Source organism: Charadrius vociferus, unplaced genomic scaffold, assembly GCF_000708025.1.
Source record: "Charadrius vociferus isolate BGI_N301 unplaced genomic scaffold, ASM70802v2 scaffold225, whole genome shotgun sequence".
In the NCBI taxonomy this organism is placed as follows: domain Eukaryota; kingdom Metazoa; phylum Chordata; class Aves; order Charadriiformes; family Charadriidae; genus Charadrius; species Charadrius vociferus.
The window spans coordinates 925,415-940,899 of record NW_009648638.1 but is presented as its reverse complement, the minus strand read 5'-3'; the positions used below and the strand labels follow the sequence as shown (position 1 = coordinate 940,899).

Sequence of the window (15,485 nt, the reverse complement as noted above, 5' to 3'; positions counted from 1 at the left end):
TTCCCTAATTGCATTACAGCCCTGTGGGTGTAAACAGCAGCTGGGAAACTTGAGCTGTGCTCCTGGTAAACACGCCAGCAAAACCACCACACCTCCTATGGGTTTGGCTCCACACGGGACGGTGTCGCAGGGTTCACTGTTCGGTGGCAGGGGACCCCCAGCAGCTGGTGTGCCGGGCTGGGGGGCTCTCCCTGGGGAGGAACCAAGGCCACGTGGCGTGGGGAGACAAGGTATTTAATTGGAGGGCCATGCTGGCAGGCTGTCTCCACTGCCAGTTTGGGTGGCTCTCGCTTGTCCTAGAGAATAGCTGCTGTAGCCCTCTGGTACAGTAACACAAGGCAGCATGAGCGTCCTGTGTTTTGTTCGTGTAGCCCTAGTTTATCAGGGGGTACTTCTGCCATTGCCCTGTTCAGGCTGCTCCTATACTGCTCTGTTGGGCTGAGTTGTACAAGACTACGCATAAGACTTGGTGAAGAAATTGCTGTAGCTCTTTAAGATGGTGCTCTATGCTCACACAGCCCCAGCAGAGTGACTGTGTGGGCGCTCCTCATCCATAGGGGGCTCAGTGGCTTCCTTCTCTACGCCTGGCCGGGCTCTGGTTGTCTGCACCTCTGGCAGCACGCGCCGGCACGGTTTCGCTCCTGAGGGCAGGGACGAGTGCCTGAGCAGCCAAAGACGTGGGCTGATCTCACGGTCTCCAGTGCATGTCTAGAGTTGAACTTTGTTCTCTGTCTTCTTTTGGGGGTTGGACGAGATGATCTCCAGAGGTCCCTTCCAACCCTGACCATTCTGTGATTCAGCGGTGGTGTCCTGCACAACCAAGTGTTGGTGGCAGATGAACTGTCTCAGCACACGGTCAAGAGGCAGGTCAGCTGCGCAGCCAGGGGAGTGTGCTGTGATGGGGCAAAGCTCTCGTAGCTGTGCTCATGTGAGGAATCCTTTACCTGTGCATCATGCTGTGCTCTGTGTCAGGTGGGTGTAGTCAAGATTTCTGCTGTAAGGGCAAGAGCAGGTAAACATCTGTAACAAGGCAAGTTTTAGCTTGATCAGATCTACAGTACACCTAAGGAGGCTTTTGGGGATGTCCAGCAGAGAACACGGGGAAAGAGAGGGAGCGATTGTGCAGTGACTGTTGCGTTAGCACCTCCGTACCTCCCACCGTGCTGGCAATTTGTACATTGGCATAATGAACCAGATCCTGTAAAGCAACATCCACGGGCAAAGGTCAGCTCCGGGGTGCACTTCAACGTGTACTTGCACGAGTGGTGCTGTCTCATCTGGTACCTCTGAAAGAGGAATCCCAGTGATGAGCTTGACTTGCTTGGAGATACTAAACATCTGAACTGGTGCTGCTGGAGCATCTGCACCAGGTTCTGCTGCTGTCCTGAGTGTAGGGGCTTCCACTCAGCATGGGAAAGGGGATGAAGTGGGACTGCCAGGTAGGAAGGAATGCCAGTGCCCTTCTAGTCACCCATTAGTGGTGAACTTGCAGTGCAGTTGCAGGCTATTTACATGACCAAATAAGTATTGGCTAAAGGATGTGTGTAGCTGTGTTTGGGCATGCAAATTCGACAAGTTGAAGCACTTGGATCTGACCTTTTAGGAAATTGTCATAGGTGGTTTTTAAAGTGTGTAGTAAGTTCCTGTTGTGGCTGGAGACGTGGCAGCTGGGGGCTCAGGCTGCCCTAAGTGATTTACACAGCATGTGCCAGTGCTGGGGACTGATTAAGCGGAAGAATAACCCAGTCCCCAGACATAGTAGCCTGTTCTGGTTATTTTTCAGCTATGTGGTTCCCTACTGCAAGTCCCTCTTGCAGCTGTGCAGGACGTGTGTCAGAAGGTGGTGTAAGGGCTAGGGTGAGCAGTCTGGGTAGGTCCCACTCTCACGGCCATTGTGGGACGGCTTTGTATTTGTGCTGGACTTGGTGTACTGGGGGCCTGGGGGAATTGATATGGGCTTTATGCCTTCCTGATCCCCTGTTCAGATTCACACTGGAAGGCAGCTTGGTTGGCAATCCCATCATAGGCTCCATAGTTCTCCTTTAGCAGTAACATGGTTACAGTGCTTCTCAGCATCTTTGGGCATATAAGTGCTTTTAAAAACATAGATCTCCTCTGTAACCCTTCCCTTTTAGTCCCTTCTCTGAAGTGGACCTTTAGTTGTTAATATGGTAAATATTGGGATGTGTAAATATAGGCACATGTAAATACTCTCAATAAGGCATATGATGTAGCTGTGATTTCCCTGCAGGGAATACGGCTGGGTTCCCAGGGAGGCTCGGGACTGACTCTGACCCCATTGGAAGCTGTGAGGGAGCTGTGGCACACCCCCGGGTGTCCCGTGAGTGTGGTCAACCTCCACTGCAGGCAGAGGGACCGGTCTGCGGAGGAAGGGGAGCTACCAGGAGGCTCAAATCACCCCTTCTCATACCATTAATCAATTTGGATCAGGTTCATTTGATACTTCTCAGTTAATTGTGCTAAAATTATGCAGGAAACAGAAGGCACCCTGTGATGTGCTGAGCCAGAACTGGTTGTGTCCAATTGCCCTGAAAGATCAAAACATCTGTCAAGTGCCCTGTTGTGAGCTCCAGGGTATGCAGGCAGTGCAGTTTGGGGGTGGAAGGTAATGTTGAGGAACAGTAGATACTTCTGCTTGCCGTCGCAGTCCCCAGGATTCCTGATAGAGAGGACTGGTCTTTAATCTGGTACTAAATTTGTTAATATGCTGGTGGCTGCTTTGGGGATGGAAATGATGAAGTTTAAAGTCTTATCAGTATCGTTTAATGAACATGGTCTGTATCTACATCTGTGTATATGTCTATCACTGTGCTAGCACATTTCAGGGAGGTTATGTATGGGACTGGGCAGTGCAGTGGGAGGTAGACACTTGGAATTTGAGGTGCAGAACTTTATTGAGATCAGGGAATATGGGTTGGAGCAGGGAACGCAAGGAAATGACAGCCCCTGCAGTAATCAAAGCTGTGCTAGGAAAACGCTTTAAAAACTGTGTTTGGGTTTGTACAGCCCATCTGTATTGTTGGTTGGGTGATCTGGGAGGTGTATGGGTCTGTGCTGGTATCTGTCAACATGTGCATGTCAAGGGCTAGGGGAATGGTGTGCACGGGGTTTCAATTTGAAGGACAGAACCCCTTTGCTGGAGACCAAGGACCATGGGTTGGAGCAGGAACCAAGGAGAGTGGCAGCCCTGCCACCACCAGAGCTTCCTACACCGTCGTACTGTAGTGACTTACATGGGGATGTTTGGTTTGTCATTGGAAGGGGACTGCCCTGTAAACTCGCTGCATTAACATGCTTATTCGCCGAGTCCAGGAGCAAGGACTCATTTCCTTTTAATACATAAGGTACAATTTGGGCAGGCTGACCTGGCCCTTCACGGTCCAGGGTGGTGATGGAGCTGATCTGCTCACAGCCTGGAGCAGCAAACTCCCTACCCAGCCTGCAGGACCAAAGCACAGCTGTGTGCCGCCACTGAGACACCAAGCCAAGAGAAGGCTCATTCCTGCAGGCACTGTCTGGGCAGCACAAGGGTGCCCTGATCCTACAGCTCCCTTCCAGGGGAGTGGGACCGTAGGGCTCAGCATGCCACAGCCACACAGATCTACAAGCCCCTTGGGAGGAACGTGGCAGCAGCACTGAGTCTCCTGCTCCAGGCATGTCACCCACCCAGGAGGTGAAACGGGTGGCTGAGCAGTGCTGTGTAAGGAGAGAGGATGATGTGAGCCCCTCTGGTTATGCCTTGGAGTGGGGCAGTGTTATATGTGATACAGCTCCTCTGCACACCCATGAAGGGGCTCAGAGACAATAGCAGGAGGGGGAGCCCAAATCATACCCTGCTGGGCTACTTCCAGATCCGTCCCTGGGGCCATCAGCCCATCGCAGGCCCATTTGCACAAGCCCAGAGCATGGACAAGCAGGGACACCCAATGGCAGTTGGGACCCTAAGTCAAGGACCCCTGAGCACTGAACACCCTGTCCAGGTCCCTCCTGGGGTTGTCCCAGCAGAGCCTCAGCCCCGGTGTCCAGGCGTGACCCCCATCAGCAGGAGCCACAGGGAGCAGCTCTCCAGGTCACCTTTCAGACTAAAGAGGCTGCTGCCAAGGGCTGGGACACATTACGGGGTGGAGGGGAAAAGCAGTTTGGGATTGCACAGGACTAAGTGGGATATTGGGGGGGGGGGGCCAAAGGTGGGACGAGAAAGGGGTTTTGGTGATTTGGGAGGAATAAGAGTGGGGAAATAGAGGGGTAAGGGTATGAAAGGGGTCAGTTGCGGATAGGTAGTTGGCTGGTCAGTGTGCTTATCTGGTCATGCCCTGCCCAGAGCAGTCTGTCCTGTCTGGGCAGCAAGTGGAGTAGGAGGACTTCAGCCTGAGGGGCTTGTATGTGGAGGGGCTGGGGTCTGGGCAGACTGAGTGCCTGAGCACAGCTGCTGCAGGATCCACCTTTGTATGTATATTGTCATGAATGGACTTCCATCCTGTCAAGCTGGAGACAGAAGCAGGATGAGGCCATTGCTGCTGTCTGTGTTCGTGTGGGTGCTCTTCTGTGATCTGTGCAGGCAGTGACATGTCTGTAGATATGTGTAGTGGATGTGTGCACTCTGTGTGCCTGCTGGGAACATCCCTTCAGCCTCACTACTGGTTGGACCTGGGGTTGTGGAGCAGCAGCCTCGCTGCTCTTGGGCTGTTGTGTCCAGATGATGCGTTTTCTTCTAATGCGTAGCAGCTAGGTTTTTAAGGTATTTCACAAATGTTTGTTCCTACCATCAGCATCTAACAAACTTTATGGCTTCTTTCCGTTTTTGTAGGAAAAAAACACCACCCTGGTCCAGACACTGAAACTTATCAACTGATGGGACAAAGAGCTGAGACACTTGACTGTACTAGGACACTAAAACATAGGGTTTAGCCAAAGAAAACTTCCCCTGTGTGGAGGCTTACACCTGCCAAACCCTGTAGCATTCTTGGGAGGCTTTTCTATACCTCTTCTCCATTTCCAGCCTTTCATGTATCATGGTATTCCTTTTGACTTCTTTTGCAAGCTAGCTCTGGCTCTGCCTTCCGCTTCCCCTTATGCTTTGGTTTGGGTAACCCAGTGTGAGCTGCTGGCTGTAGGCTGTTTCTGCACTTCTGCCTCCAGCTTCTACTTGGAGGCTCCTCTTGGATGTTGTGACTGACCTGCTTTTTCTTTCTCTTTTACTGTATCTCTGTCTCTCTCCCCAATCTGTCTCTTGCGTTCTCTGTTCTTCCCACCTCCATTACTGCAGGTTCATCATGCCTAGTGGCATATAAAAAGACTCCACCTCCTGTCCCACCTCGGACCACATCAAAGCCGTTCATCTCTGTCACTGTGCAGAGCAGCACTGAATCGGCGCAGGACACCTACCTGGACAGCCAGGACCACAAGAGCGAGGTGACCAGCCAGTCGGGACTCAGTAATTCTTCGGACAGCTTGGACAGCACCAGGACACCCAGTGTGACGAGGGGAAGCATCGTGACTCCAGCAAGAGAGACTCCAGAGTTACCCCAGAAAAATGCAACTTTGAAAAGTGATAAAGGGACTCTGACTAGCGAAGAGCCTAAAGTGGAGAATATCCCCAAAAGAAAGCTGTCGTCTATAGGAATACAAGTATGGAATAGTTTGTTCTCCTTTGTCCTAAGGAATGTCCTTAACCCATCCATTTAGCGTGTGCATTTTGTGTGACCAGGTGTGCATCTGAACTCGCATAGAATAGCAGGAGAAACTAACTGCCTTGTCAAACTAACTTCCTGTGTTCCCAGGGGTGAAATACAGCAGAAGCTTTCCATAACAGACCAGAAAGGACTAAGTTAGTACAAAATTAAAATGTTTCTTAAAGCAGTGGGACCGTGTTAACTGGATGAGTCCCTCTAAAGAGGCCTTTTGCTGCTAGTATGCCTGTGCTGAGCCTGTGCTCTGTACTATGTATTACTTAACATCAATCTGCTCCTTGTCCATCAGGGTTCTAGAGACAACTCTCTTCTGAGAGGTAGGCCCTTCTATTTGATGTCCACGTAGTATGGGCTGCTGCAGTGCCAAATGGTCCAGGGCTGTAGGCAGGAGGGAGCAGTTCTCACTGTCCACCATGCCTGCAGGTTGCAGCTTCTCTTGCTGGAAGCGTTTAACTCTGTGAAAATTGATGGAAATGAGCTGTTGATTATGTAGTCAAATGAGAACCCATTGAGTAGCATAAATCCATGCTTTATTCAGCAAAACTTAAGTAATCTGCAATTGTACACTCTTCTTGTGGACAGATTACAGACAGTTACAGATGACTGACTGCCACAAGCACTTTTTCTGTCCCAAAATGCTGGTTTGGTGCTGCAGGGTATTACCTGCAGATAGGAACCTGAGCACTTGGGCAAGTCCAAATGCAGGATTGGGGCGTTGAGCCACCGCGTGTGTGCGTCCTGAGTAAGTTCTCCATTGGCTTTACAGTAAGGCTAGCTGGCCACATCGGTACATGTGACAGCAGAGGCTTTTCTGCAGGGCTAGTGGGGCAAAACTCATGCTGAAAGGGCAGCAAGGCAAGAGAACTCGCACTGGAGAGACTACCTTCTTCAATTCCTTCTCTGAGCTGGCTCCCAAGCCACCTGCCCCATGGCCTGGATTTCTTTCCTAAAACCTTCTAACCCTCTTATCCAGAGCTATGGAGGGTGTCAATCCCTGGGAGAGAGGAAGCTGGGCTTTGCTGTCAGTCTTAATCAGATCGCTGCCCTCTCTTGAATCTCTTGGCCTTTGCCCATGTCGCATGCCACACATACAGCTACTCCTTAAAGGGGGACACTGCCCTTCCCCAGCATGCCACAACCATGCAAACAGCAGTGGATGGCAGCGCTGAGTGCTTTAGAGCAGCTACCTGGCAGCAGCCCGGCAGGATACAGTCCTGATGCTCAAGCAGAGGCAGACCTGAGCAGTAGCCTTGTGCCTCTCTGAAGACAACCCTCCAGTTGGCGTGTGGTGTCAGCATGCTGTGTGTGTGTGTGCAGCACTCCTGGTCTACTAATGTGAATTCCAGCAGCAAGTTCTTGTGTCTGTTTTTGTCTGTATTTTTTTTGTTTAATAAGGTTGACTGCCTTCAGCCAGTGGCAAAAGAGGAGCCTCCTCCACCAGCCACCAAATTCCAGTCCATCGGGGTACAGGTAGAGGACGAGTGGCGGTAAGTGAAAGACGCAAGCTTTTGCAGTTTCCTTTCTTTTAAATTGCGCTTCCCCCACTTTTGCTTAGACCTTTTCCCCTTCTTTGTTCCAATATGAGTGGTGGTGAATGGGGGCCCACGGAGAGCTCTTCCTCCACAGCACACACCCACTGCAAAAAAACGCTTGTTCTGTAAACAGCCAAATTGATGGGAGTTTAAAATTTAAAAACAAAAAAAAGTCCCAAGATGTAATTATAGATGTGCGTCGGTCCTCTTGTCTGAATGGCCTATTGCAGTAAGCAGGCAACCTTATAATTTTGTCTGTCTGAATGTGTGGTGTGTGTTTGTGTGTGAGGAGGGGCAGGGCGGGCAGGGTGAGGCTCAGCTGCAGGCATAATAAACAAATGCATTTCACTGTCTGTGTGAGGCCAGCCAGGTTGAGTTCTGGTATTCAGTTTTTGCTTTTGATCTCTCTAGAAACAGCCACTCTCGCAGCATGTCCTCCAAACAGGACACAGACTCTGACACACAGGAACCTAATAACTCTAGCTGTAAATCATCTGAGAGAAGCCTCGCTGAGTGCCCCCAACACAACAACTCCGTTGGTGTTGATGCCACTACCAGGCAACCAGCCAAGCCCTCACAGATTAAGAGAAACCTCTCCTATGGAGAAAACAATGACCCAGCCCTGGAGCCTTCCTCTCTCCCTCCTCCTGACCCCTGGCTTGAGACGTCCTCCACCTCGCCATCAGAACCCACGCAGCCAGGAGCCTGCCGGCGGGATGGGTACTGGTTTCTGAAGCTGCTGCAGGCAGAAACAGAGCGGTTAGAAGGCTGGTGCCGCCAGATGGACCAGGAGACCAAAGAGAACAATCTCTCTGAAGAAGGTAGGTGGTGTCAGCCTCCGGACATGAGACTGGAGCCAGCCTAGCAGCTCCTCCCTCCAGAAAGAGTTGTAACAGAGTATTGGATCAGCTTTCTGCAGTTAAATTGCTGATAACCTACAGAGAGACAGAACATGGAGATGAGTATAGGACAAGGAACACTTTTTCTTTGGGAAAGGATGAGGTAACTTCCTCTAGCAGATGGGGTAAGAAATAATACTGTGATGCAGGACAGACGACTTTCAGGGAATGCTGCAGCTTCTGACCATTGGAAACTGCTAAACGCTAAAATAGATAGCTTTCAGGGAGGCTGGGGGATCTTTCTCCCTGCCTAAGCCATTGTACTCAAGTGGGCAGGTGAAAGTTGGCGGCGAGGCAGAATGAACATGACTTCTAAGCTTGTTTGATCTGTTGAATCACTGGACTTGTCCTCACAACAAAGAGGAGGTTTCTTCATATGGGAAAGCTTCACTGAATTTGATCTAAATACACTGAAAGCACAGGGAACACAAGGCCACTTGATTTTATTGGGTTCAGTCCCAACTGGGCTTGTTCCATTATTTTCAAATGAGTTGGCAAACCCTGTGTTTCTTGCGGTCATGCCTATGGTGCATACAGAGTGACAGAAGTGGGGGACTAGGCTGCAGAGGGCAGGGTGTCTGTTTTGAGTCTGGTTGATTTTTATGTTTTTTGATACCTCAGAAAGGTGGAAATAATGGTGAGACTTGGTCATAGCTCACTGTCACTGCTAGGGCGTGGGGGAGCTGATCTCTAATCCTGTCGCACTAAGATGCTGCACTGGGTGCTGAGCTGGACAGGCAGTGCCAGGGCTCTCCCCGTCTCCAGGGACGCCCTTGTTTGGCTTGTGGCAAGAGTGCTTTGGCAAGAAAAGACACCAAGACCAGTGTGGCATTCTGTCTGTGACCTCTAAGAGCAATTTCCTAGTAGGTTCTGTAACAGAGAACTTTGTGGGTACAGAGAGCGCCCAGCTTACACTTGTCCCCCCAACATCTATAAACATTCAGAACTGACTCAGTAGGTGCAGCAGCAGACCAGGGAGGAGAAGGGGAATCGGTTCATCCCTGTTCATGGTGCAGCTGCATGCACTGTGGGTCTCTCAACCCTGCCTTTGGAAGGGAAAAGCCCATGCAGTGTTTTTCCATTAATGGGCAGAGGAATGTTGCCATACCCAGAGGCTTCTTGGAAAACCCACTAAGAGCAGCATAAAGTCCTGGGTACTAAAAGCCTTAGCCTGCCAGTATTTTAATCCCTTCTGGTAAATGGAGGTTGGAAACAGTTCTCCTGCCCTCCTGCCTCCTTCACCTCGTGCATGAGTGGAAGAGCCGGTTGTGACCTGCAAGCAGGTGCCAGCAGATCTGCACACTGAGACGGTGCTGGTGGCATGTCTGATGGGCTGAGGGCAGTTTAAGGTACTTTCTGCAGGCTCTGATGTAATGTTCTCAGTCTGGCCTGCTTTTGACTTGCTCTAGAAGGCGCAATAATAGATGACAGACGTGTAAGATTGTACTTTCAATACATCTTCCTTTCCTGAGAGCAGGTACTTTTCTTGGGGGTCTCTGAAACTCCTTTTCTAATGAATCAAAAGTGTTTCTTTGCTCCAGAAACACTTGAGTTCATTGCTGCATTTAACAGTCTGTTCAACTGAGGTCTCTTTCTTTTTCTCCCTGCTGTAGTCTTAGGAAAAGTCCTGAGTGCAGTGGGCAGTGCACAGTTACTAATGTCACAGAAGTTCCAGCAATTCCACGGCCTCTGTGAACAAAACTTGGTGAGTCTGGATCTATGTCTCCTGATTTTTTGGGGAGGGGAGGTGTATCTGTTTCAACAGCACTACAGGAATGTGATCAGGTATTAACAGCCTACTGTTGCTGTAAGAGCAAAGCCAATGCAGCTGTGCCTATGGCCTGACCACCATGGATGAATGCAGATTTAAAAACGCAGCTGAGCAGGGGGAGGCTGATTGCCTCAACCTCCCTTCTGAACAGGCAGTTCTTGGGCTGTGTTCTGCTCAGGGATGAGTGTTTGCAATTCCTTTCGGTGCTTACGTGAGCACACTTGAACCGTTGATCAGGGCATGCTGAATACACCGAGTCTCTCTGGGTCTGAATGGTCAAGCGGCCATACTGCTCTGCGTCCTGGAAACTACCTCTTTTCTTGTTACTTCTAAAGGGCTTTTTGAGGTGAACCACCGAGGTTTGGCCAACAGGGGGGAATGTTTGAGAAGCCAACTGTTGTTCTGCAAACACGCCTGCTTTGCACGTAGATTATGTAGATGGTAAAACTGTTTCAACAGGATTGTCCCTCACCGGTCGCAAAGCACTGTTTGAAACGGATCCCTTCAGCTGTAGTGTAATGGTTTGCACTTGCTGAGAGCTGAACAGGGCTAATGTGGGGATGGGTGGCAATCTGCGTTTTGGTTTTCCCCCCACGCTATTTCATGGCGTGGATTTGCAGACTTCCTCAGAGGTGAATTCCCCTTTACTTGCAAAAAAAAAAAAAACTGAGAGAAAGCTGTGAAGGAGGAGGGAGGGGGTGAAGTGCTGAGCATTTGCTTGCTGATCTCTGGCTGATCATGGCTGAGGGATTAGCAGCAACACCACTGGCTGCCAGGCTCCCCGCAGAGCTTTGTGCTGAGGTCTCCCTTTGACACGTTGTGCTGGGTTGCTGAGATCTGATCCCACACTTTTCCTGAGACACTCCAGACCTATGATGGCAGTTCAGATGTCTCAGAACTGGGAAAATTCTGTTCTTGGGAGAAATTTAAGCTACTTTAAAATTTTTCAACCTAGCCTGAGAAATACTGATACTTTCAGATTGTTTTTTGGGGGCAATGTAGCGCAGTAATTTTGTTTCTGAAAGCTATATTGGCTTCTTTGCATTGCTGTACACTGGCGTGCAAGTTCTCCAGGTGTCAAAGCTGTGCTTTGCATTGTGTTGTCCATTTTCATTATTGCCCACCATGAAATCAGGATCTCTGTGTAAGAAACTGGTGCTCTAGCTCTGAATCGCATGCTGGGGACCTTCAGTTGGAGGTTACTGCTGTGGGATTAGCGCTAGCTGGGGGAGCTACAGCTTTCTGCTACAGAGTGTCTTTTTCAGGATTCTTCTTCAGGCTCCTATAGGAGAAACACAGTCAGGATCTCTGCTTCCTGATCTTTGCAGACATCGTTTTGACTGTAAATGATGGCATTGTGTCTCTGCATGTTTAGGGCTGGTGTGTCCTGTGGTTCTTGGTGTTTTCAGTTGTCAGGCAGGTAGACTTACAAAGGATGAATGTGTAAGCTGTGCGGACTGCTCTGCTTGTCAGGTGGGTATACTCTTTCTGAAAGGTGTTTTTATGCTTTCCCTTCTAGAACCCTAATGCCAATCCCAGACCCACAGCCCAGGACCTAGCCGGGTTTTGGGATCTCCTGCAGTTGTCCATTGAAGACATCAGCATGAAGTTTGATGAGCTGTACCACCTGAAAGCTAATAGCTGGCAATTGGCAGAGACACCGGAGAGAAAGGTGAGTGTGGGGCAGTTGAGAGGGGCCAGAGCGCCTCCCAGACATTTCTGGGTATCTGAGGTCTATTTCTGTCTGCAAACAGAGGATCTCTAGGGCTTTTACTGTCTTGCATTTGTGCAGTGTAATCATGCAGCCCTGCAGTGCACCGAGACCATTCCTCTTGAGTAACAGGGGAAACAATTTTGTACAAGGGGAAAGAGCCTTACAATGGAGAGAGACCAGAGCGATGACTGGTGTATGCTTAAAGCAGTGATACAGAGGCCTCTAGTGTTACAAGCACTGTATGAATAGTTTTTAACTATTCTTGGTGTCTGAGTAGTATAAAAATACACCTACTGGAACCTTTTGAAAGTGCAGCACAGGCTGTGTTCCTGGGCTGGGCTTCCTGACCAGACACAAGGGTAAGAAGGAGGACTATGGCTCTGGGCAGGGTAGTGTATTAAAACTTTGCAGTTTCAGATCAAGTTCAGTCTTCATGCTGCCTGTACTGTGCTCTGACCTATAGCTGGGCCAGACATAGTCTGCAAACTCTAGTCTACTTCACAGAAGGCCTCTGTACCATGAAAGGCAAAACAGCACATTTCTAGAAATTGGGGAAGCTGATTTTCGTGAGTGTCTTGCTCAAGAAATGCTTCTGCTTCTTTCACCTGACAGTCCATCTCATTGCTGAGTCCCTCATACTATAAGAGTCCCCGCCATATCAGAGAGCAAGCTTCTGTATGTGCATTTTTATTTTATGTTTGGGTTTTTCCTTACTGTCTCCCTAAAGGAAGAGAAGAAACCACCCCCTCCAGTGCCAAAGAAGCCAGCCAAGTCCAAATCCCAACTAAACCGGGACAAAGCCTCTGACTCAGACAAGCAGCGCCAGGAAGCTCGCAAGCGTCTTATGGCAGCCAAGCGGGCCGCCTCTGTCCGGCAGAACTCGGCCACGGAGAGTGCGGATAGCATCGAGATCTACGTACCTGAGGCACAGACCCGCCTTTGAGCAAAGGGGCAGAGGAAGGAACCATGTGGTTTTTATAAGTCATTAAAAAGGAAAAAAAAAAGGTTCTCTCAAAACTAGTGTGATTTATTCAGTCTAGAGACAATGAGCCATCCTTGAAAAGGGCTCCTGAGTTGGCTTTTTTCTCTCAGCTTTAAGTAATGAAGATTTTAAAAAAAGAAAAAAAGAAAAAAATACCCCTCGTTTTCTCACTGGCTGTGGTGTTGCTGAATGGACTGAACAGACTCCTGGAAACTCCAGCCCCTCGACTTGGAACTTCAGTCTTTTTACTTGTTCTATCTAATGAGAATTATTAGCTTGTTTACAAGAAGAGGACAAGAAAACATGAAGCCTCGAGCACTTGCCATGCTGTGTTCTTCTTCCTCCTCAGTTCTGTTCTTCCTTCTCATCCTTTATTTTTCCCTCCTCTGGCTCCCTTTATCCCACCTTTTGCATGGCTTCGTTTACCGTGTTAGAAATAACCTCTCTTCCACAGAGCTCCCGAAGAGAACACCCATTCAGTGTGTACTACTGTTGCACTCTGCTAGCAAGCAGCCTTTCTTGGGGTTTTTTTTTGTTTTGTTTTGTTTTCCTTTTGATGGGGATATCGGGGTGGGGGGAGGATGGGTGGGCAGGGACAAGACGGTGGGTTTGTATTCCTCTGTTTTATTGAAGTGAGAGGATGACAGGGTCTGTGGAATGTAACGCAGAGTTGTTGAAATGCAGCCCAGAAGCAAATGTGCAATAAGCTGGCAAAGGGGGAAGGGACAGCGCTTGGCTGGCTGATCCCGAGAGAGCAGTACCCTACTCCAGGCACAGGAGGGGAGCTGAAGGACCACAGAGCAACTGCAGGCACGATCCACACATGCTTCACTTTGATTTTTCTCCTCTTCCCTTCACAAAATTATTTTCCTGGAATCGCTTGTTGAGAAAGAAGCTGCTACACTGGGGGAACCTGTTTCAAAGCGGGCTGGGGAAGGGGAGGGCTGGGGAGAGCGTACTGGTGTTTCAGGGTGGGAGGAGTGGGTTTTATACAAAGAGGAAGGCACAGGTGGCTGGTGGTAGGCTGCCTGCCTGTATGTATGTGTACATATGCACATATACACTTAGTAGTACCTGTACATTTAATTCATACACACGTATACATGCCCATACGCACAGCGCAGAGGGTGTACTTAAAAGCACCTTGGTGAGAATGGGCATATGTATAGCATATATTTTTACATGTACTATATCTAGATGTGTGTAAAAGTGTGTGTAAAAATATATACCCTGCGTGTAATCAGATGACTATTTTTTGCTTATCTCCCTGCTCTCTGGGTAGAGGAAGGATTGCTAAATATTTTTTAGCCCATTTTCCCCTTTGTAGGTCTTCTTTTCAGCCTGGCTTCTTGAAGCCAGAACTGCCACCACCAAATTTTTTTGCCACCTCCTCAAAAAGAAAAAAAGCATTTGGCCCCATTCTGAGTGATCCTGTTGGGGATTTTTTTTTTTTCTTCTTCTTCACTTCACTTGCTTGAAAGAGTTGGGAGATTGTGTGCTACTTTCATGGGGGTGGGGGTAGAATCCCACAGAAGTTTCAGCGAGGGTGTTGGTGATCCAGAAGGCAAAAAATAAATAAAAGTGAAATCCTGAATGATGTCTGAGTGACCATTGTATACTGTCCAGTGTTGTCCATGCATAGGTGACCTTAAAGATTTCTGCCCACCTACTGTAAGCTCTCCAAAGTGGAGTTAGATTCCTATAATGTTGGTGTTGGTTTTGATCTTTGTGGGTAGAGACTTGGGTTGCACTGTCAGGTTTTTGGGGAGGATTGTAAAGATGCCGTTTTAGAGATCTCTAGCACTGAAATGAACAACAGCGAATGGTGAAAGTTTTTTTTAATTTTTTTTTTTTTTTAATAAATTTACTCTTCCAACACTGGCTGAGGCTGCTGCTGGGGTGCTGGCTTGGAAAGCTGCTTTTTTCTGGGGCTGGCAGCCCATGGGCAGCAGCCCAGTTGGCTGAGATGTCCCATCATCTTCTTCACTCCCCAGGCCTGAGATCGCTCCTGCTCCTCACACCGGGGCCTGGGGCTGTGCCAGCAGGGAGGAAGCAGGGCGCTGGGGCTGGCTGTGCTGCGGGGCCAGGCCGGGTTGCGTTGGCGAGCGCATGGGCCTGCCTGAATCTCATTTTGTTTCCTGCCACCTTGGAGGAGAAGAACTTACAGCAGCGAGGACTGCTGGCTGACTTACCGTTAAAAACAAAATAATAATAATAATAAATAAACAATTGCGGTCTGAATTTATAGCTGTCTGTGGTCTCTGTCCCTTGTTGTTCTCATGGGTGGTGTCGGCCATGCTGCTGGGTGGGGCCCTCAAGATGGCTGACAGGGGGGTGGGGCTGTGCAGGGACAGGTGTGTCTGGTGGAAGTCCCGCCCCTCCTGCAGCCTCATAGGCTGATTACCCACAAAATTTCACTCTCTTCCTGTCATGTGCTCTGTGGTGATTGGTTGGCAGGACCAGCACTGCCTGCTGGGGTTTACCCAGAAGTACATCGGACCACAGGGCCCTTCCCCTACTTTTATACCTGTGGTTTCATGGCTATATATATTTGATCTCTGCAGCTTTATAAGTGTACATATATATGTTAAAATACATATGCATGTATACAAATATAGAAGTATACTTCTGAAAAATACGTATTTATACACACCTTTATATAAACAATTCTATATATACCTACATTGCATGTAAATGTATATATTTTTCTGTCTGAGTACTTCTGGGTCTAAAGGAAGGGGGTATCCAATCACGGAGCTGCCTGAGAACACGTAGGTATGATAGTGTCAAGTAATGGCTGTCAGCCAATCACAGGGCTGTATGACGTTTACCAAAATGGCTGCCCCCCGCCATAAAATGTCGGCTGGAACAAAAAG

At 49.1% G+C, this 15,485-nt stretch overlaps 1 protein-coding gene across 1 annotated transcript; it reads left to right on the top strand.

Moving 5' to 3' along the window:
• The first annotated feature begins 4,836 nt into the window (after positions 1–4,836).
• DLGAP4 (discs, large (Drosophila) homolog-associated protein 4) lies at positions 4,837–12,741 on the top strand. Its single transcript, XM_009886331.1, has 7 exons — positions 4,837–5,036; positions 5,288–5,649; positions 7,107–7,198; positions 7,655–8,064; positions 9,756–9,847; positions 11,433–11,585; positions 12,355–12,741. The coding sequence occupies exons 1-7, from the start codon at positions 5,027–5,029 to the stop codon at positions 12,568–12,570; spliced, it is 1,335 nt and encodes a 444-aa protein (XP_009884633.1). The 5' UTR covers positions 4,837–5,026; the 3' UTR covers positions 12,571–12,741.
• Positions 12,742–15,485: the final 2,744 nt, after the last annotated feature.